Source organism: Colletotrichum spaethianum (assembly GCF_022836535.1).
Source record: "Colletotrichum spaethianum MAFF 239500 DNA, contig29, whole genome shotgun sequence".
Lineage (NCBI taxonomy): Eukaryota > Fungi > Ascomycota > Sordariomycetes > Glomerellales > Glomerellaceae > Colletotrichum > Colletotrichum spaethianum.
Window position 1 is genome coordinate 406,524 of NW_026054799.1, and position 22,619 is coordinate 429,142.

The window sequence follows — 22,619 nt, forward strand, 5'->3', positions numbered from 1 at the left end:
GCGAGATGGATGGCGATGCCCCAGATCCCAGCCATCTGAGCGTCAGCTCTGCGCTGCGTCGATCTACTTTGGGCGGGAAAGGAACAACTGGGGTATGAAGTACTGTAGCGTTCCCAGTCACGGTGCCTAGTACACACAAACCTTTGCCTGGGCACCCCAAGCCGATGCCATCCATATAGCAATGCAGGCAAACTGTGCTAATGAAACGACAACGCCATAGTGTGATAAAGGAGGGGGCCTCCAGGGGGATCGAGATGGGAAAGGGAAGCAAGACTCAAGGCTAGGTAGAATAAAGTGATGGATCTGGTTGGCTGCGTAAAATATTTCCCCCTGTTACGGACCGGCTGTCGCTGGTCTGTGCCTCTCCGAAAATGGTGCCTTGTGTTATTTTTTATTTTTCTCTGCGCGTCGCGACAGGGTGTGATCCAAGTCGAGGTACGTACCCGCTTTTTCCTGGCTGATCCCGAAGCTCACCTGGCCCACGCTCTTTTGATATAAATGTCTTCCCCCCTTCTGCGCGTCTCTAATCGTGTTTCCTCTCGTTATTCAGCCCCACGTTATCTCACCCAAAACAACTCTCTCCCAAGCGACTCTTCCAAAGAGCCTCATCATACCCTTCTCAACCTTAAACTACTCCAACCCCATCACACTCTATCACAATGACTGGACGTAAGTGCCTACCCTGCATCCAACCTTGTTCTTTTCCATCCCACATATACTGACTTCGGTTTCTCTAGGCGGCAAGGGCGGCAAGGGCCTCGGCAAGGGCGGTGCCAAGCGCCACCGCAAGATTTTGCGTGACAACATCCAGGGTATCACCAAGCCCGCGATCCGTCGTCTCGCTCGTCGTGGCGGTGTCAAGCGTATTTCTGCCAGTAAGTTGCACCACCCTATCGCCTCACATGCAACCGAGTCTAATATGCATCTTCCCAGTGATCTACGAGGAGACTCGTGGTGTCCTCAAGTCTTTCCTTGAGGGTGTCATCCGTGACGCCGTCACCTACACTGAGCACGCCAAGCGCAAGACGGTCACCTCTCTGGATGTCGTCTACGCGCTGAAGCGCCAAGGCCGCACCCTCTACGGTTTCGGTGGTTAAGCGTTGTTTTCTTGCATGTCTGTTACGAATCTTTCTTGGGCCATGACGCGATCCACCCCACGGCGCGGTGGCACAAACGGACTTTGGGAGTGGAGTGTTTTGTCACGAATGACTATGGGTTTGGCTGGTTTTGGGTGTTCTACTGTACCATAAGGGAAACAACGGGGTTCTACATGGATGGCTTGATTGGCTTGAGACATAATCAATCCCTCGCCGAGGCACGTTTTGATCAATTTTCGTTTTGGTTCCTCTGGCTTTTGTGATGTGCCGTGTGGGCGACGCGTCTTGCTCGTGCTGCTGAACGTGTGTGGCTCGCGGCTGCTGTCAATGTCGCGTCCAGTGCTTGTAGGCATGGGCACTGTATTCTTGGTTATCGTTGGGCGGGTAGGCAACCAGCTTTCTCGTTTGTGACGTGTCTGAGCAAGACGTCTCGGCTATCTTGCGTACTTGTGCACAATCCTGGAGCCCCATTTGTGAGTCACACTGGCCACGCCTAAATGGTGCTTTCGATGATTCGTTACTATTGCACTACAAATTGAGTCATCTTGCTCCGGTGTGTCATGGTTGTGCGCGTGACATTGTGTGTGAGTTGGCTGTCTTGTCCGGTGTGGCCTCGTCATATCACGATGTCTCCGGGAGTGGGTCTGTGTCTTGCGGCTCCTCATCCGTCCCAGGACCCACCTCAGCGGCGCCGTCGACGTCTCCGAGACCAATGTATATTTGTCGGCATCGTCAACGACTGTCTTCTTCTGTCAATGGACTCCCGTGCTCTTCAATCCTCTCGTTTTTAGGTCCTTCGTGGTGTATTAGGTGATCAGGCACGGGCTTATGGTGGCGTTGTAGTTTGACGTGGATGTGGACAGTCCTGTCTGGCGAGGCTGCCAGCACTCCAGGTACTCCAGTGAGACCCTCTCTAGTTCTTTACCTGTGATACATGGATATCTTCGGTAGTTAAATGGGACTATCTCTCTCTGTGTGGCTTTCTATGCCTTACGGTGTGTATTTGTGATATGTCTATGTGGTTTGATGCATTTTCAATTAATATCAAAAAAACAACAATAAAATATCAAACTCAAGTACCAACAGGCTAACCCATCCACAAACACATTAAGTCATATTGGATGATCAATGTTCCACGTCAAAAGGATACCGGACTCAAAAGACTGGCCATTCGTCGCTCGGATTCAAGAAATACAGCGGCTCGCTAGCCAGGTAAAGTTGTCAGTATGTTTGCCCGTCCGACTTCTCATAGGTCCGGCTGCGAGCCAAAAGTGAACCCCAGTGTCGTATATAGTAAAATAAGTATGGATAGGTGCCTCCGGGGCCTGAGGATATCCGCGGAACCGCCGCCGACATCAAAGGGATGGCGCCAGGCTGGCCGATAGCGCATGCTACAATGGCAGGCATGCAGTGAAACAACCAACAGTCACAGATACGCCCATCCCACTACTCGAGGCCCGAGATATAAGAGACGGCAGCTTGTGAAGTCGGCTGTAATCTAGGCAGGGAATCTGCGATCTCCTACCGAAGAATGTTCATCGGAATAGTGGGCTTCTGGGACAATATCCCGCCGCTGTTGAATTCGCCCCATGGAGTTACAACGAGATGAGCAACAGGTATCCGTATTGCGCTACCCTGAAGGGTAAACAATCTAGCAGAACAATAAACATAGGCCTAGGCTCCAAATATCCTTGTGCCCACCGCAAGGGCAACGGGTTAGGGCAACCGGAAGCAGTTGGCACGCCAGCTGCAAGAAGAAATGGATTGTTTGGACGACTCTGACACCGACCTGCGAGTGGTGAATGCGAATAAACTCATCTATTGTTGCTTTGTGAAGTATGTTGCTGATAGCGTCGGCGTTGAATTCCGAATGGACATACTGACAAAGACGTCACAGACGCAAGTCGACCGTGATTGAGTCACGATGCGATCGACCACAGCCCGTAGCTGAATAGATTGATACGTTCCAGACATTCCTCAGAAAGGATGCTAATAACCGTCTCAAGGCTTCCGGGACTATGTTTGCCGATATCACCCGTGGGCTTCCTCACCGGCCCCAATAGACCGCTACCTCAATTCTCAGCGTAATCAGCCACACAGGGTTGAGGCAACTCATCAGCTAGAGTGTGCCGGTACGTTGTCAATGTCACGGCCGACTGGTTGAGGCTGGATTTTAGTCCTCAGTAGTACCTGTCAAAGTACAGGCAGGACAATATACATTAGCAACAAGTCTCAGCTGTGCCCCTAGCAGGAACAAACAACAGTGTATCGTTTCGAAAAATTCACGTGGATGCCGTTCATTCACATCAATGAGACAAAAATATCTCCATTTACCAAAAGGTAAACCGGAGCAACTCACCATACCATGTACCCATTGCAAACCGAATGCTATCGAATCAGTTGGTCGACCTATCTGCGCATGCAACTTCTGCGACAGGACAATCTAAGGCTACACAAACTGGACCAAGTATATACCCTCGTCGACACAAACTGCTCGGTCACCTGGTCAGCTTGAAACAGCACGTGTCGAATCAACCATACACGTCTTCGTTGAACACAGCGTGTCACAAATGACGAACAGCTGTTTCTCGTGCAGACTCATGAGATATGTCAGAGAAAACCTATGGCGGGAACGGGATAGATATGGTGGCGATGGAGGCTTGGAAACCATGTGTGCCCCTGGACGAACACATCGGCAACACAGCCTAAACGAAAAGAGTTGGCCGTAAATTGCCAACCCATACCAGGTCTATTAGCACAGGAACACCCATTGTAGAGGTCAACCTGCCGGCAGCAAGTGCTCCACACCGTAGGGAAGTCGACGGTGTATGTACAGAGCTGTTCGCCCATTGCGTGGGCTGAGCCAGCACCTGGAAGGTATTTTTAAACCAGACCAACATGCATTTTCAAAGTACGTATTGTGAGTTTCCGGTGAGAGGCTATGCCCAGGCTGAGATCCATATGGCTAGGCTGCAGTCCACGCCATCAGCTTACGCAAGATCGAAGAACCGAACATCCAAGAATTTGGGTAAGGAAGAAGCGAAAACAAGCCGAATGCAAGAGCATCATGATTCGAACCAATCTAGCACCATGGATAAAATAACACGGAGTAAACTATACCGAGAAGCAACTGCAGCAGCGAATAGGAGCTCGTAACGGAATGTTGCTGCGAGAACTTGGCTGGCTCACACGAATCAGACTTTACAACTGGCGACTGGGCTGTCATGTTGAGGACCAAGTAAAGACCTATATAAAACCTCAATACTGGCTAAAACAGAAACTTGAAAATGCGCTCGTCTTGTCAAGAGTAGACACAGGACATCCGGCCCACATATGGGACTGAGCAACGGCTGACCGTCCTGACGAGGTCAAGGTCCACCGGGTTTGGCGGAGACAGCTACGTGTGCTTGTATCTCTTAGGTCGATGGATAATCAAGGCGGACGACAAGACCTGCCCGAAAGCTTGGCTGATTACGCAGGTAGACCGAGGTCTCAAGGCAGCCTCGAAACCACGTCACCAACAGGTGGCAAGAAGAGAACATTGCGGGTCTTGGACCATTCGAGTTACTGCTGTTACTATCACCCTCGGGATGTATCTGGCGTCCTATGGCATGCCAAATTCGGCGCATGGGTGGCTTACTATGTTCTTCCCGAGATGTAAATACTGCCGGGACATTCATCTGCAGGAGATGAGGGAAAACACAAAAGGGGAAACACTCCTAACTATGTACTACTAACCGTATCTTCCTTCGCTGGCCGGGTGCTCTTCTGCCTTCTCCTGCCTCTCGAACTAGAGGTAACATGATGGTACCATGCGTGGCAGTGAAGGCGTGCGTAGGTACGAATGAGCCACAGAAAACATAGATCGAGAAGCAGTGAGATATTTGAGCTCACACCAAGCCACATGTCACCGGATAACATAGTACCTGTGATCGTGGGAATGCAGGTACTGGGCCCTTTGGCAGAGAAGCATATCGCGAGACCACGACTCAGCCACAATGAATATGCAAGCATTTGGGTGAAAGGACGCATCATCGCTTTAAATCGGCCGTTTTGATGTCACTACCCGTGGCGGACGACGACGACGGCGACAATGACTAGCATGTCTTATTGTAAGAACGCACCATTGACAATAATCCGAACTGATAAGCATAAGAACAAGATTACGAGCCAACCAAGGAAAGCTGTGGCAGCCAGCCCGACTCGGGAATTGAGCAACTACCGGTACCATCCAATAGCTAGTTTGCTGCGAGGTCACTGCCGGATCAGGATGTTCTGTGGCTGAGCATCCTGGGGTAGCCGAGGAAGGAGTGTGGGCGAGGCGAATTGAAGCCGGAGCTAAACCACCAGCCAGAGAGGTCTCCCGTGTCAATGCAAGAGGCAGCCCGGCTTGAAAGGTGCTAGGACAGGTTCAGGGGCGGAAAGCCTTGAACCAACGGCAGTCGAGAGCGTGGAAAGTGCACAAGGTTATCTAGTAGAACGAAAAATGAAGCGATGGGCTGGTTGGTTGGCTGGGCTGAGCTGGGTAGTGTGAAGGTCTCGGTGGAGGCTCAACTTCGGATGGTGCCAGCCGCAGGATCAGAAGATGGAATTGTTGCAAACGACGGAGGAAACAAGATGGAGAAAAATCGATATGCACACGGGCAAATGTCGGGCTACGTGGGTGGTGGTGGCGGCAGATCAGCCAAGGGGGAGGTGCTGGTGCAGGTACATGGCATTGCGCGCGATCAACACACGATGGGAAGTAGTGGGTACCCTTGAGACGGGTGAGCTAGCGCGAACCTTGACTTCCAGAAGGCCAATAGCGCAGTGTAACGCACTAGCCGAGGTCAGCTCTGCTTCCGAACCCACTATCTTTAGATCCTCCACGGAAAGGATCCCGGCCACCTGGGCTTGACCTACCTACCTAGGAGGATCTGCACCGGCTATGAAGATCTTGCCGTTTGCCCTGTCGTTTGTGCAACGTGACGGGGACGCTTATGCTATTTGCCACCTGCCTTGTTTTGTGCATCTCCGAAGCATCTCGACTTGATTTTGCTCGAGCTCACATACACACACCCTAGCTGAAAAAACATTTTGGGCATCTCTCAAAGGTTTGGCGAGCGTACCCGATGGTCATCTGTACGGCCATATCCAAGCTTCCGAAGGGCGGTGAAGTCGTCAACATTCGTCAGCAGCGCCGTTTCGCAGTCATATGTTGTGGACCATGTAGGCGGTCATTACTCAGTCCAGTAGCACGCTCAAAGTAGTTGTCGGCCGGGGACCGCCAGCGGACGGATTGCTGATCACGAGGAGCACCTTACGATATGTTTTGTAAGTTTGAGTCAGGTACTACGTAAAGTGAACTGTTTCGAACCGGCTGGCAGTACTCGGGCGAGGTAGCGTATATGCCGGGCTACCCGGTTCAGAGATGGACGGGACTTGTGAGGGTGGGCTCGAGTTTTCTTCTTTTTCTCCGCCGGGGCCGGAGAGAAATGCGCGGGGCGATGCAAGCAAGAGTCAGTGGTTCATACGCAAGGTACAGACGGATGTGAACACCGACCGCGGAAGCAGACACAGGAAAACCACAATGAGATGCAGCGACAATATCCGAACTAACACTGAAGCTAACTTGGGTGCCGGAGCTACCGATGTTACGTGCCTCGGCGTTGGGGTGACTCTGTCAGCCCCACCCGAGTTTATTTGTAAGCTACGCCAACCAAATGTTTGCCAGGGCCCTGTGGTGTGTAGCCAATTCCCCTTCACTCATCTGGCCAGCCGGATGTGGCACTTGGGTGGCTTGTGTGCGTCCCAACGACCGGGTTCCTTCCGTTTCCTTGCAGAAGAATGAGGGCAAACGCAACGTCAGGTGCCACGTTTCGGTTAGTGGTGGGGGACGGCCAGCCGATGCGACGAATGAGAATGGCGGCCTCGTCAAGACCTTATCAGCTCAGCCACACTTGCTGTGAAAACGCGTGCTTCCGCGGCATGGTCAAATGGGTGGTTCATTCATTCGTTCATTCGATCGCAGGACCGGTACAAATCCAAAGAGAAAGCAAGATTGACTGTGACAAGCTAAGTTGCCATCCGCTCGTTTCGACAAGGTTCCCAAGCTCTCCATCGAGAGACACGATCAATTGGCTCTTGACTTCTCCACGCCGTGATAGTGCTCTAAGCGGGGGAAAAAAGGAGAAGAAAAGTTTGAGACCCCCCTCCCAACTGACAGTAGCGTCTTTGGCATGTCACTGAGACATTGGCACGACTAAGAGCTGGAGAGGCCGAAGACCAGACCAGACCATCCACTTGGCTGCAGGACCAGAAACATCGAGAATTTTTCCTCTCGCTTTTTCTCTCTTTCTTCCACGACATTTCATCCCTAAACATCTCACTGCATATGCACAGGCCATGTCGGTTAGTCAGTCAGCCTGTCGCTGAATTTTTGATTGGCTTCGGCAGTTTTTGACTTGTTGCTCGGTCGCACGCGTCGCTTTTCTCGGCCAGTGCGGCATCGGGGTTAATCTTGCGCTCTTCTCCGACCTCCCGGCTGCCTCCGAGGATGAGAGCGTCGGATACGGGCACACAACGGAATCCAGCGGAATTAGTTCGGCGTAGTCCCGATCGCTCTGTCCTGCCGTTGCATGCCTAAAGCGAAACTTACCCGGCAGGTGCGGCGAGGGCCAGATATGCGGACAGTGGCACATACCGCCAAGCTTGGCCGGCGGCAAATGCGCAATCACACATTCATACTGTCGATGGATAATTCGGTCAGGTTGTAGATGAGTGAGCCAGACCAGATGGCAGACGGATTGCACATGCGCAGCGCCACATAACGGAAACCCGCCGAATCCGACTCCGGCGTACGCTACACCCCTGCCCAGATGGACTTCAGCCGCACTCGGTCATAGCATTGCCTCTCATCGCGTCCATCTGACTGTTGTGGCATGTGCTCAGCTTCGTCGTCAGCGGCAGCCGCTGCGAATGGCTCGACCGTGCCTTGAAGAGGGCAATGCAGGGAGTGACACGTGCGCATCTGACCTACTTCTTGGGATCCGAGATCCATCCCCTGACAGGCTGCAACCCAAGTCCGTGGATCGGTACCTGATGCACCGTATAAGCTATTCCTAGGGTCGCTGGCTGGACCGCTTCGTGTACGCAGCAAGGCAGGCGCGAATGCGAATCTGCGTGCATACGATGCCCGCGAAAATCAGACAAAACTGCTATCAAGTCAATCTGATTCGCTTATTGCCTGCAAATCACACAATCGTCGATGCGTTGCATCGTACGTGGACAATTGGGTTTGAGTTGCGGGTGGGCTGGACCGGCCTACGGACGCGGCGGCCCACACCCGGCCGGCGCTGCGGTGGTCGAGACCGCTCCAGGTTTTCAGAGGGTCGCGTACTCTGCGGGACTGTGCTAAACGGCATCAAAAGAATAGCGGTCGGTGCATCGTATTGATGTGTCATGTGACAGGCCTCAAGATGCCAGGGGAGAGGAGGAACACGAAGCCCGACCGAAGCAACAGCCCCAGTCGACGGGCGATGGGAACTCTCCGTGTTGCGAATCACTCTCGAGATGCCTGGTATTCATCCACGTCCACCTAGACGAAGCGCCGCGGCCGGCCGGCTGTGAAAAGAGTCATCATGCACTCAATCACACTCGTCTTCTGCTCGTCTGATTCATGCCGCCATGGTACCCCCCGTACATGCATACGGAGCAAGGCGCCAGCTCAGACCGGCCAGCTCAACAATTCAGCTTCGAGCTTGACTCTTTAGTTCGAGTACGAGTTTGATTGACCTGAGTGCGAGCCAGGCCACACCGTGGAGAGATGACTATCCGAGGAAACCCGCTCGGCCGGGGTCCGACTGACGGGAGCTAGGGGGGCCTGACTGCCCTGTCTGCAGGGAAGAGATGGGCACAAGCCACAGTGGGATATGTCAGCCGACGTGCATGATGTGGCTGGAAGGGTACTCCGCCCAGAGCCTACGTGCCTCGGTAGAGCTAAATGTAGAAGCATAAGCCATGGGTGGCCTGTCTATGGATCAGGTTGAGCCACAACAGAAGAGGTTGTAAGTCACATATTGAGAGCATGCATATTGACTACCTAGTGTAGAGTAGAAGACTGGCCTTCTGAAGTGAAACAAAGGCTGCAAATGCAAACGAGTACGAAGACGGAGGTGGGCGAGGGTCCGCTTTGGAGGGCAGAAGAGCGCTAGAGCGGAGGAATGGCCGACGACGGCGATGCTCTGTAAGGTACAGGCAGCTTACAGCAGCAGTGTTCGTCAGTCAAGGGTTAGAGTAGTAACGGCCACTAGCCACACCTCTCCTCACTTTCCTCAGCACAGGTAGTACACTACGCCACCACACCACCACCGTACCACTCACACCTGACTGGTGACTAGCTGACCGGTCGATGATCTCTGGCTGAAAACTGATACCAGATGAGGTGCGCCAAGACACCTTATCCGCGGGCCCCCCACCCCGGTTGGACTGCCATTCAGGAAAGGTACTATGGTTCCAGGCCAAAGTTTTTTACCCCTGTCAGGTATCTTGTGGCTTGTAAGCAGGCAGATCTAAGCACTGGTACTTCGCACACTTAGGTGACTGTCCAGCCAGTTGGGTTGTGATTCCTCGCTGGCTGTGGGGTCAAAGCCAAGAACTACCTGTTGTGGGTAAAAGACTTACCCATCACACCATAGTAGACGCGATGCATGCAGCCAACAGCGTATGGTACGAGTAGCGTGCGGCAGGGACCATGGCAGCAGACGTGAAAAGCCGGGAACCGGAAGAAAGGTTTCTGGACCAAACTTCGCATGTTGTTGTACCGCACTTTGTCCGCGGGCCCTATGATGGAGGCTGCTTTTTCGATTTGATGGACCGATGACGGAAGGTTATGAATCACGCGCCATGGAAGCACATCAGACGGCGAGGTGCTGGTTTCCGCATGCCGTATGTGCGTCGGGTTCAAACGCAAAAGTACTGGCAAGGCAAAGGTCTATGCTTGGTGAATGGGGGGGATTCTGAGTTCTCCATGCGGAAACAGACGGAGAGGGAGCCAGCTGGATTAGGGGGTTGAATGAGGTTACGGTATGGTTAGGTAAGCAATGAGGAAAGGTCACGGGACCTGACATCATCCATGACCGCCATCCTCTTGCAATTTGTTCAAGTGAATGTCACTGTGATGGAACGTTGCTCCCGTTAGTCAGCAGGCTTCGATGAGCCGCGTGGTGTGGTACATGCTCGACAGCAAGAAGACTCAGGACAAGACTCAGGGTCTCCCCACGAGGGCATCGGAACCCTGAGTTGGGAATGGAAAAGGGACTCGATCATGAATCCAGGCACGGAAACCGGCCTTTTACTGGTGTGTACTATGTAGGCGTACCTGCAGCGTGGCAAGCCACGAGGCCGTGGCCAGGTTTTTTTATTTTTGTGTGGTTTTTTTTTGGAAGTGCACTGCATACAAAGTGGGAAATGCGAACCTTTGACAGGGTACTCAAAGCAGGGCCAAAGATTTGAGTGGCTGAAGGAGCTGTCACGCTGTTCAGGACCCTGATGAGTGTCGCATCTCAGCACAGAGCGTACATAGTACTGTCCTATGTACATTACAGCTGCTCAACCGGGGTCTCAAGAGGGCTAGCCGCTGCTCATGGGGCCTAATGGCTTGCTTCGGCTTGATCGAAGACAGGACTCTTGCCCAACTCGGGCAGTGTGGCTGAGCTCAACTTTTACCTTTTTTTTTGGTTTTGTATGCCTTTCTTTCCTTACTCGACTGCAACGCAATGCATGCCATGGCGGTGCAACTCGGCTTTTCCCCCGCCATGCCTTGCTTCCCGGGTCTCTCCCTCTTTGCGAAGCACCGTGGCCTACCGAGCCTTAGCCGACGCCTTCTCCGTCTGTTGTCGCCAATTCTACTCCAAGGAAAAATTTCGAGGGGAAGAGAAAGGGGGCCAGAAAGTAAAGGGTGGGAAATAGCAAAGACACCCATGCCTAACTCCAGCGAAAACTGGTCATGGCGTTTTGGCACGAGCCCCTGTTCCCTGCCATCATTCTGACTTGGCCCGATGGGACCCTTCAAACACCTAGCCCTTGTGGAGCGCCGTCGATAGAAGAAAACTTGCACTAAGGTGCGAGCACCAGAGAGGGAGGGACTACCACAGCGCCAGCATGGTAGCGATCGCCGGTTTCCCCCTCCATCTCTATTTCCCCCCTTGAAAGGTTGAGCCGGGACCTGCCCACACTTCCTTGTCTTCTTCCCCACCATCGGCGTTTCCCAACCAGACGCAGCACAACGGCACAGCATACCTAGTAGACAGGTCCAGCCAGACAAGGCCAGCTGGGATGCGGAATACGGCACGCTGGGGAGGGGGAGGAACCGCAGTCCTGCTCGTGCAGTACCCGACCGAGGCCTTAGCGAGCTGTCGTGGACCACCTCAAGAGGGATGCAACGCTTGCCATGGATCAGAGAGGCCTCTCCGCCTACGAGGTTCGGCAGGATACGGCATGGCCCAGCCGGGCCAGGGTTGGTTCTCGGACTCTTTCCTCCATATCGAGGATCCATAGTGCCAGTAGAAACTTGTCGAGGCTGGGGATATACAGTGGTGGTGACATGTTTTTGGGGCTTCTGAGGTCAGAAACCCATTCCCGCCATCTCAGATGGGACATGGTCGTTGACGATCAAGCGCCAGTGAGATAAGGTGACGGAAGGCACCATGGCGCTTACCCTAAAACGCCTTGAGCCGGGGTCCCGCTGGGGAGGGGTCCTGCCCAAGATGCTCCTTCCTGACATCGAGACGCTAGTGACACTGCTTCATTGCTTTGTGTTCCTATAAGGTAAAGTGCGTGTGCGCGTGTAACAGCAGCAACATGGAAGGGGCATCTGGCAGGACTGATGGACGAGGGGAGTGTGAGCACTCACCTCACGCTGAAGCTGCTGGGTGTCATCGGGTGGGCCCACCACCCAACTCCATAATGTCATTCCACTGCTTCTGTCTGCGCTTGCAATGCAGTCATTAGGTGCTGGACTGTGGACCGCAGCGCCCATCAGTGCGTCCAGAGGACACTAAAGCTGTGAGACCTCAGTGGCCCCGACCACCCACCCGCCTTACGTCACTCCACCCAGACACGCGACGGGGCTATCGATGTCGTTCCGTCGCCGAAATGGCTCCCCCGGTCTGTCCATCAATCCATCTTACGTCTTGATCGCTGTTTTCGACGACTCTTTGAGCATAATCACCCCCTCCAGTGCACCACCAGAGCCATGTTGGCGTCGGAGTTGTTGGTTTCTTGAAACCAAACTTCGTTGCTTGCAGCAGTGCATATCTGAGAATTAACACAACTTACAACATACGTTTTACCTCCGCGCTATTTCCCGTCTCGGCCATCCGTCCACCCATGTATGCACATAGGGTAAATACTGACCGTGTAGCATTCATCACCCGCATTGCTTTGCTGAGTGGATGGGCATTTTTGCCATACCCTTCCCATCTGGAATGCCCCAAAATGCACTGGGCATTCGACCTATTCTTAGCATGCTCACTCATCAAGCACACTGAGTCGTCGAGTCGCTGAATCGACCCCGCGAATTACGACGACTGCCGCGCAAACAGGTCGCTAGCCGAGAACCCTACAGAGCCTTCGAGCAACTTCCCGTCGCTTGGGTTCGCATTACCTCGAGCTAGTACCAACATATGAAAAGCCGCCCATTAGTCACCCCATATGTCCCGAGCGCTGGGCTCGGTCGGCGCGCAGTCTACCCATCTCTAGCGGCGTGACCCATTTCGTTCCCGCGTCAGCTGCTAAAGCCTGAATCCGCCATCGTGAAGACTCGCGGTATACGTCTGCCTGCGGCCACTTTACCCTCCCCTCAGCTCCGCGCCCCTCTGAGTCAACTCACCCTAGGACCGCTAGGCATCGGCGCACTGCTCGCATTGTCCAACCGAGGTCACGAGGTCAAGAGGGCCGGTGTCGATTGACAGCCGAGCAAAACTAGGTAGCAGAACGTGAAGGAACCGGAGAGGGTAGGTCTTCGTCCCGTCTGCTTATGCGCATCAAGATTTCGATGGCCTGCGCAAATGCATTATTAAAGCAGCTTCACATCCCTTACACATCCATCCTTGGGTGCTTGACGGAGCAAGAAAACTCAAACCCCGGTTGGGCCGTTGTCATTCAATGGGCTGTTATTCCGCGGGCTTCCAAGACAAATCAAATCCAGACCGAGTTCAACGAAGAGTGGTCATCAATACGTCCACACATCTGTGAAAATTTCCTTCCATCCTTTTCTCCCTGTGCTTCCGTCCCCTCCATCCCCGTCCCTGTTGTCCCCCCCCTCCCCTCAATTCCCATCACCCTCCTGCATCATTCACAAGGTATACACCCCTGGTCCCGATCCCAGACCCCCTGCACCCCTGTTCTGCCATCATCCCCCACTCAAGCATCCCAAAGTCCAAGCCTCGGGCCCTCCAGCCTGTACCTCCGCTTCGCAAAGCGAGCAAGTGCGAAGGCAGTACGTACCTCTGACCCGGTCGTTTCTAAGCCCCACGGCCTACTCCGGTACGTATCGTTTACCTCACTAACAGCGAGGCCCGTGGATGCAAGCCAATACGTAGTGCAACTTTGGCTGCACCTTCTTTTGCTCTTCCCATATTTATAAGTCGGCCGTCCCTCCGTGGTTTGCCACTCGAACTTGTTCGCATCACCACATCTACAAAACATTCAACCTTTTCAAAAAACCACACCATGCTGTTAACCCGACCCGCTACTGTGCAACCTCTCCAGCAACAACAACAACAACACTTCTATCCCAACAGCCAACCACACCCTCAGTCCCAATCCCAGCAACCACAGCAGTTCTACCTGCATTCACTCGACTTCGACCTCGACGCATCGTTTGACGACGCCGCACACGATCTCAACTCGTCGAGTATATCATCCTCGCCGCTCTCGACTCAGTCTCTTCTCTCCTCTCACTACTCCTTGGCGAACCAGCCTGCCAGCTTTTCCAACTACAACGCATCCCACCTGGCCGTGCCAAGAAGAGCGGCCACCACCACCACGGCTTTCGACGACTCGTCTTTGAACTTGAACCACCAGCAAGACCTGATGCAGTCAGACGCTTGGGTAGTAGGAAGCCAGTACATCCCTAAGCCGACCGGCCGATTACCTCACCAGCGGGAGTCTTCTCTGTCTTCTATGGGCTCTGCAGGCCCCGCATCGCCTTTTAACCACAACACAACGAACCCTCAGATTGCAGTCACAGACTCGATACCAGACAACCTTTACGACATGCAGAGTCACGACAACAACGCGTTCTACCAACTGGCCAGCAAGTCCATGGCGGTTCCTCACGACAACATGTACCCGAACTACAATGGGTTGAACAACATCTCGTCAGACATGAACGGCTACACATCTGCCTTGAATGTCCAAAGGCCGCGGTCTGATCGCAGTCTGCTGCCCGCTCCCGAGCTTTCGGTGGCAGGCAACAGATCCCACCCTAACTCTGTGGCGAGTTCTATCGCCGGTGACTCACCCGCCACTCCGTCTCACATGGAACAAGAAGATGACAGGAGGCGCAAAGCTGGTAAGGAATCTTCCTCGGGTTTCGATGACCTTATAAGCACATGCTTACCATTGTTCGATGATACAGTCTTCAGCAATGTTCCCAAGTTGGACCGTACGATGACAGATATTTACAACGATGAGCTATACAGCCCAAACTTTACAATCACATCAGCATCGCCCGCACAGCCCCAGATGGCCGTGTCTCCCAGTAACGACGTGTTCGCTCAACGATTAAGCGCTGCCAACAACCAACACTTGAGCGCGGCACACTCGCCTGCGTCGAGTGTCTCACGAGACCGGTCTCCGTTCCGCCAAGGTTCGCCCCTTGCTCCAGTTGCCAACCACGACTTTGGCACCGGTATGCAGGCCTCTCGCTTGAGGTTCAATTCGGCACATCAGATGCGGGAGCAGAAGAAAGCTGAGCAAGACGCTCAGATCATGAGGCAGCAAATGTCTATGAAGTCTGAGCCTGAGACTCCCAAAACCATCTCTCCCAAGGACGCCATGCTTGAGTTCCATGATGCCGATGGCGACTCATCCTTCCCATTGTTTCCCTCTCAAGAGTCGGCGGATTTTGAGGATATCGCAAAAGCGGTCGTCTCACAGGATCAGCAGGCCAATTTTGCCAGATCGGCCATGCAGACCGGATCTGCTTTCCCTTACATGTCAACTCAGTTACAAACCGGTGTTCACATACCTCAACAATACCCATTCATCGCCCATCCGCGTCAATCTCAGACCCAGGAGCATATGCCTCGCCTCAGCTCTGCCGAGTCCAGCTCTGGCATTTCCGAGGGAACACCAGTTTCGAATGGCGTTCCCATGTCCAAGCCGGCTGGCACTGCTGCGGATGGGGGCACGTACACATGTACTTATCACGGCTGCACGATGCGCTTTGAGACTCCTGCTCTTCTACAAAAGCACAAACGAGAGGGTCACCGTCAGACCCAGGGAATTGGAGGCCCCAGGAGACCTGATACTGCTGTTGCTTCTCCCAACAGCCTATTGAACAGCCAAGCTGGTCCTCACCGCTGTGACCGCATCAACCCGAGCACTGGCAAGCCGTGTCACACGATTTTCTCACGCCCTTACGATCTGACGAGGCATGAGGATACGATTCACAACGCACGCAAGCAAAAGGTTCGCTGTAACCTGTGCACCGAAGAGAAGACATTCAGCCGTGCGGATGCACTTACACGACACTATCGTGTCTGTCATCCCGACGTTGAATTTCCCGGCAAGCATCGACGTCGCGGCCAGAACGCCTAAGTTTCCCACCAGAGTTACGAGCGACGTTTGATTCATGAATCGCGTTTTCGGGATGTCGGCCATGTGCAAACACTCAACGACATCATGCGAAGCCACACTGTTCGGGCGGAGAAGCTCCGGTACGTATCATGACGTCGGCCAGAACCCAGCAAAGTCAGATTGATGGACGGTGCAAGAGCCCCGCACAAAAGAAGTGTCACAGAGCTTCGAAGCGGTCGGCATTGATGCCCGTGCAACCAATCCGACGCCTGTATCAAGACGACTGGGAGACGTCAACGGCCAGGATGGGCTCTCCAGACTCCTTGAAAGACGCCAATGATGGAGTGGGGTGGGTGGGACATGGGTGGAATTTCAGGGTCTTCGACGGTGCAGTAAGGGTCGTGTGGTATGACATCAATATGGTCCGTGCTTTACGACCCTGACGATCCGCATGGCCCATAATGACATCATTCATTCAACCTCGCCCTGCGCGACTATCCATGCGACTTTTACCCGTTCCGACTCTGGCAGACTCCGCCCGACGACATCATGACGAGTCTTGGCGCGATCATTTGTCCCCGCCAATCTTCCCATTACATATGTGGGACGAGATTGAGAAGGAGCGTCATGATATTGCTATGACCATTCCTGCTTTGGACACGCATTGCCAATCGGCCTCGTTTACCCGCTGTCACCGACCAATGGGCGCATAAGCCGCCTCGACGGCTGCAATGCTATTGTCATGCCTGCGATGTGGTTGTGGTGACTTTTTCGCCCTTTGTCTTAACAATTTTTTTCATTGTACAACAGCAGCGGCTGTTTCTAAGCTTGTTTGCCCCATGTCATTTTTGCTTTGATGCCGGACGGCGAAGCCGGTTGTATACTGTATTATTTTGGGTTGTATGCTACATACCTGCATTGGCTAGACAAAAAAGGTTATACGGGTTTGGTATACGACAGCAGCGGTCTCGGCTGCACGCAACGGAATGAGTTAATGATTCATTATGAGAAGTTATAGAAGTATTAATCATGTATGATATCAAAAGAAAGAATCAAAACTATTCTTCATCGGCGCAAGAGCACTCTTCACCACATTCCACTGTCTGCGTGCATCGTGCACAATCGGCCTGTCTGTGATCGCGATTTCCGATGTATGATTTATACTTTGTTGGTTTAGTTGCGGTGTCCTATGCGAATTGCTGCAATTGGTATAGATTCTGGTTGCGAGTTGCTAGATTGTCTAAAAGCGTCATGTGCCACGTCTGGGCCTGCACCTTAAAATTACAGTAACAAGTAGCTGCACGTCAACCCAATGGCTAAATCGGCGAAGAGACGAAACAGAATATTACATAGAAAATAGTAACCCTTCTATTTTATTTTTCCCTTCCTATTTTGATAAAGCCATGCAACCTAAAATAAAATACCATTCGCCGGGTCTACACTAAATTCCGTCCCATGGGGTCCACAGGCATAGGTCATAGTGGGTAACAAAGCATGGCAAGACACTCGCCTAATCCCCCGCGGAATACCTAGGTAGAAGAGGGAAACAAGGCAAGTTTGATGTGTCAACCCCCCTGCTATCCCGGATATTTTCCGCTCTTCCGTCATGCCTTGCCGCCGCTGGCTTCCATGGCCTCCTCGCCCAGTACGGCCGCTCGAGCCGTTTGGTAGAGGGGAATGATGTCGGTCCATTTCTGGAACTAGAGTCGATTCGGGTTAGCTACTGCATTCTGCTCGTTGTTTCCTGCCTCTCCGGAGTCCATGTTGAACTTACCTGGTACCAGCCCTGGGCAGAGAGCACTTCCAGCCCAGGGATAGTTTCCCATCCGGCCTCCTCAGCGAGTTGCATCAAAGGGGTGTGGCGAGGCTGATAGGCCATCTCAAGAAGGACGCGTTTCTCCTCGGCAGCCGGCCCATGGCCCAACACCGCCACCAAAGTCTCCCGAAGCGAGGGATCGACCGGCTTGTCTGCAGGAATCGTGCTGACAATGACGGTAGGTGAGGATGTCAGGGCAGATGCCTCGCTGGCGCTCTTGAGAGCTTCGATGCGATACTCGGGAGGGAAGGAGGCCTTCAGAGTCTCCAAGTTACCGCTGTTGCGCGCCAAGGCGTAAATGGGCCCGAAGCCCAGCGCATGAAGGGCAAAGATGGCGGCTCTTGTAGTTCCACCTGAGCCGATGACCATTGCAGCGCACTGGGCGCCGGTAGTGGAGCGAGATGCAACTCCTGCGGACTGAAGAGAGTGTACCATGCCTGACCAGTCAGTATTATCACCGACGAGCTTAGCAGTGCTGTCCCCAGCATTCCTAATGGGAATGATGGTGTTGACGGCCCCAATGATACGAGCGGCTTCTGAGACTTCATCAATTTCTTTCATGATATCCAGCTTCAGCGGGATAGTGACGGATGCACCGCCGAAATCAGGCGCACGGATAGCTTCGCGTACGTCAGCAGCGTTATCCGTCTCCTTTCGCGAGTAAAAGTGCGGCAAGCCGGCCAGCGCGAAAAGGGTGTTGTGCAGTGCCGGTGACCTTGACGCCGAGATGGGCTTGCCGAAGAGATAGAAGGACTGAGGGCTAATGCCACCTAGCAGCGCCATAGCCTGCCGGATCTCAGCCGCGGACAACTGCCCTGGAGCCGCCTTGAACGGTAGAGCTGGATGAGAGACCGGAGTGAGGCAGCCGTTAAGCACACGGCTGAGCTTGCCGGCAGTACCCATGTTGAGGGCAATGATGGGGGTCTTGTGTGAGGAAAACATTTCGGACTTGAACTGCGCCAAGTCGTAGTTATCCTCAATTTGCTGCGCAACACCAACCAGCTTGATCACATCACCCCATTGGAGGGCCTTGTTATAGAATGGGATCCAGGAACCATTCTTCCACGACAGTTTACCCTGAGGGTCGTGGTGAGAAGCAATGATGCGACACGGCCCCTTGTTCTCCACGACTGCTCGGATGACTTGTTCCGGAAGTGTCATCTCAACGTCGATGAACTCAACGCCCATGCGGATGGCCTTCTGATAAAGTCCAAGACCTTGGTCGTAGGCGTCGTCTGGGAATCTGCCACCCTGGGCTTTCGTGCGCAAGGTGAAGATGATGGGCACGTCAGCGACAGAACGGAGCAGCGCAACTTGGTGCGCCACCGACTCTTCCGAGTAGTCTTGCAGCAAATCCACGCGAAGCTCTACCGCATCTGACCCAACGACAACGGCCGGTATCAGAGTCAGAGCTGAAGCAACTTCAGGTACTGTGAGGGAAACGAAGAAGCTGGGATCCTTCGCCAGCGCTTTCTTTACCTGTACTTGCTCTCCGCACAAGGCGTTGACAAAGCGCCGGAAGTCCAACGGTGGGTCCCGCGTGGCCAGAGTACCAGGTGGGTGAGGGCTAAAGTACTCGAAGTTGCTGCATTCCTCGAAGAATGGCTTCCGGCGGTAGTAAACACCCTCAATGTCCTCCCTGTAGGCTGGTCTTGACTTGTCCTGGAGAAGGTAGTCAACGACCTCTTTGGTATTGCGGTGGACCAACAACACGGTTCCGTCATTGTGACAGTGAGCGATGAGTAGTTTCCGAGCTTCGGGTGTCTCGACAATGCCACCACCGCACGAGAAAATGTAGCCATGGCTCTGTTTTTCCAAGACATCCCGGAGGAGCTCAAGCTCGTCATTTCTGAAGCCGACCCAGCCTTTGGAGCCTCTAATCATCTCAGGAATTGTCATCCCAGCCCGTCTCTCTAGCTCCTCGTCCAGATCAATGAACGGTCTCTTTAGCGTGTTGGCCATCCACCGACCAGCGGTTGTCTTACCCGCACCACGCATGCCAATGATGAAGACAGACTTGTCCTTCCGACTCTTTGTGGAAGGTCCTATCGCCGCCGTCTTGGGATGCTGGTCAACACCGTCCAGATCAACGTTGAAGGACTGGGACAAGGTATCCCACCAACCCGGCCATGTCTTGCCAGTACATTCCCTTTCGAGTATTGTCACGGGCTTTGGTGACACGACTGAGAGGACACTGAAGCTCATGGCAACGCGGTGATCGTCGTAGCAAAATATGCTGTCAGCGGGCTCTTGGAGGCTTTGAACAGAACGTCCGGTAACAACGATGCCGTCGTCAAACTCATCCGTATCAACGCCAAACTTTGCCAGTTGCTCGCGCATGGCTCCGATACGGTTGCACTCCTTGACTCGCTGGTTGGCGATACCACTGATCTTTGTAGTCCCCGATGCGACAGCTGCAAGGACGGACGCCGTCAGGAAGGCATCTGTCATGGGTTCCATATCAACGTGCTCAATGGCCTTCAGGCTGCCAATGGCCGGCCCGGTAACAGTGGTCGATGTACCTGTTTGCTCAACGATGCAGCCCATGGGTCTCAGCACGTCGACGGCGAATCGAGAATCGCCTTGGAGCGACTCTGAGCCGATGTTGGGCACAGTGCAGGTAGTGCCGGTGATTGCCGCAATAGCGAGAGGGTAAGTCGCCGAGCTAGCGTCGCTCTCAACCACGTACTCGGGGGGTTTTGGTAGATGGCCTTGGGGATATGGTACGTGTTGGGCTCCTCCGTTGATTTCGTTACATTGACGCCGAAAGTGGACATCATGGCTATGGTCATGTCGATGTAGAATTGGGAAATGGGCTTTCCGCCAACAAGACGCAGGGTGACGGGTTTCTTTGCGTACGGCGCAGCCATAAGAATGGACGAGACATACTGAGAGGAAATGGTAGCGGACAGTTCAATGACTCCGCCCTCGAAGCCATCAGCAGCGTCTACTTGAAGAGGGAGACTCTTCTCCTGGCCCAGGTACTTGATACCCAACCCATTGGCCCTGAGCGCGTCAACCAGAGGTCCAATAGGCCGGACCTTCATACGGGCGTTTCCTGTAAGCACTGTTGAAGAGACGGCAGATGGGGCGCAGAGAGCAACCACGGTTGTCAAGAACCGAGAAGCAGTCCCAGCGTTGCCCAGGTACAGCGCCTCCTTGCTTGCACTGAGCTTGCCACCCTTGCCTTGAACGGCCAGGACCTCTCCAGCTTCTTCCCAGGCATAGGTCGCACCGCCCAGTTGAGCAATTGCTGAGAGCATGTACTCGGTGTCATCGGAATGCAGCAGGTTCGTGATGCGGCAGGTTCCCTGGCCAAGGGCTGCAAGAACAAGGGCACGGTTCGAGATACTCTTGGAGCCGGGAGGTATGACTGTAGTGACGTGTGACTTTGGCACACCAGGAATCACTTGCGTTGCCGGAGAGAGAACTACCCTGATTGCGCGATCTTCGACGATGCTGGCCTTTTGCTCATGCGTCTTTCCAATGGCCGAAAGTAGCACAATTTTCTTCTTGGCTCCGTCGTTCTTCTTGTCGACAGCCATCTTCTCCAGCAATACATCAACCGGACACTTCTTGCCTGCCGTTAACTCGACAACCTTCTTGTCATGTACGGAGGTGGGCAACTCATAGCTTGCGATGCATTTGACGAGTCGGGCTACAGCGCCAGGCCGGAGAACGCCAAGGTAGCGGGCCAATTCCGCCTCCTTGACCATGCCAATTGCAACTGCCTCGCCGTGGAGAAGTTGAGGGGTCAGGAGGGCTTCGTATGCGTGGCCGATGGAGTGGCCAAAGTTGAGCAGGTTCCTTAGACCGCCTTCTCTTTCGTCACTCGAGACAACCTGGGCCTTGACGCGAGCAGAGCCCAGCACGATTCGTTTAAGAATGTCTCGGATAGGGGAGAGTCTCTGAGAGCCCTGGGACTTTACGGCAGCGAGAATGGCGGGCGCATTGGATTCGAGAGTCGTGAACTCATCCTCATCCCAGATGGCGGCCGTCTTCACAACCTCCGCCATGCCATTGATAAATTCTCGAGTTGGCAGGGTCTCGAGGAAGGCCAGGTCGATATAGATGCGGAATGGTTGCCAGAAGGCGCCAATAAGGTTCTTGCCCATGGGAGTATCGATGGCAGTTTTGCCGCCAATGGATGAGTCAACCATAGACAGCAGAGTGGTAGGCACCTGGACGAAGCGAACCCCTCGCATGAAGGTGGCAGCAACATAGCCGATCATGTCGCCAATGACACCGCCACCGAGGGCAATGATGACAGTATCTCTTGTGCATTTCTGCGACAGCATCCAGTCTTCAATGCTCGCTTTAGTCTGGCGGCTCTTGGACCCTTCCCCGGGCGGGATGGCGTAGGTGAGGAGCCTTGTCGAGGTGGGTGCAGCAGTGTTGAATGCTTTCTGGAAGGGCGGGACATAGATGTCGTAGAGGTTTGTATCGGTGATGAGAACGTAGGTCGACGTCTCGAGATTCGTAAGGAGATCGTGAGTCACAAAGTCGAGCCAGATGCCGTGGTCGACAACAATGTCGTCCTTACCCAGGATCGAGATCCGGGTCGGGCCAGGGCCCGAACCCGAGCCATTGGCCAATCCCATAATCGATCGCGACAGTAGGAGGGGAGGAAGAAGTCTTTGATGGTTAGGTGAGACTTTGGCGCATCGAATTGGTGTTTGTGTTCGAATTCACTGTGAGACTCGATCGAGAGAGTGTATAGATCCAGGAGTGCTTGTACGTGTGGCCTCTCAGCGGTCCTCGGGGCGGAAATCAGTTTATTTTTTTCTGGGCCAAGGCCAATTGGCGGGAGGAGGGGCAGATTAATGAGAGGGGTTTGTTTTGTTGCGGTGAAGCGTGCACTGGTGCGCCTATACCGGAGCTCTGGGAAAGTATGACTCTTTTTTTTTCCCTTCTTGTGCATT

At 53.7% G+C, this 22,619-nt stretch overlaps 3 protein-coding genes across 3 annotated transcripts; 2 read left to right on the forward strand and 1 right to left on the reverse strand.

Moving 5' to 3' along the window:
• Positions 1–659: 659 nt before the first annotated feature.
• Positions 660–1,097, forward strand: ColSpa_09627 (histone H4; the record flags this gene model as incomplete). The annotated part of the gene is made up of 3 exons (XM_049275839.1): positions 660–669; positions 738–875; positions 934–1,097. The coding sequence occupies 3 exons, from the start codon at positions 660–662 to the stop codon at positions 1,095–1,097; spliced, it is 312 nt and encodes a 103-aa protein (XP_049131796.1).
• A 12,711-nt stretch (positions 1,098–13,808) lies between these two features.
• On the forward strand, positions 13,809–15,902 carry ColSpa_09628 (transcriptional regulator sdnM; the record flags this gene model as incomplete). Its single annotated transcript, XM_049275840.1, has 1 exon — positions 13,809–15,902. One exon carries the CDS (start codon positions 13,809–13,811, stop codon positions 15,900–15,902), a length of 2,094 nt encoding a protein of 697 aa, XP_049131797.1.
• Positions 15,903–17,485: 1,583 nt separating this feature from the next.
• Positions 17,486–22,298, reverse strand: ColSpa_09629 (pentafunctional AROM polypeptide; the record flags this gene model as incomplete). The annotated part of the gene is made up of 3 exons (XM_049275841.1): positions 17,486–17,575; positions 17,656–20,291; positions 20,387–22,298. The coding sequence occupies 3 exons, from the start codon at positions 22,296–22,298 to the stop codon at positions 17,486–17,488; spliced, it is 4,638 nt and encodes a 1,545-aa protein (XP_049131798.1).
• Between the last annotated feature and the right edge of the window lie 321 nt (positions 22,299–22,619).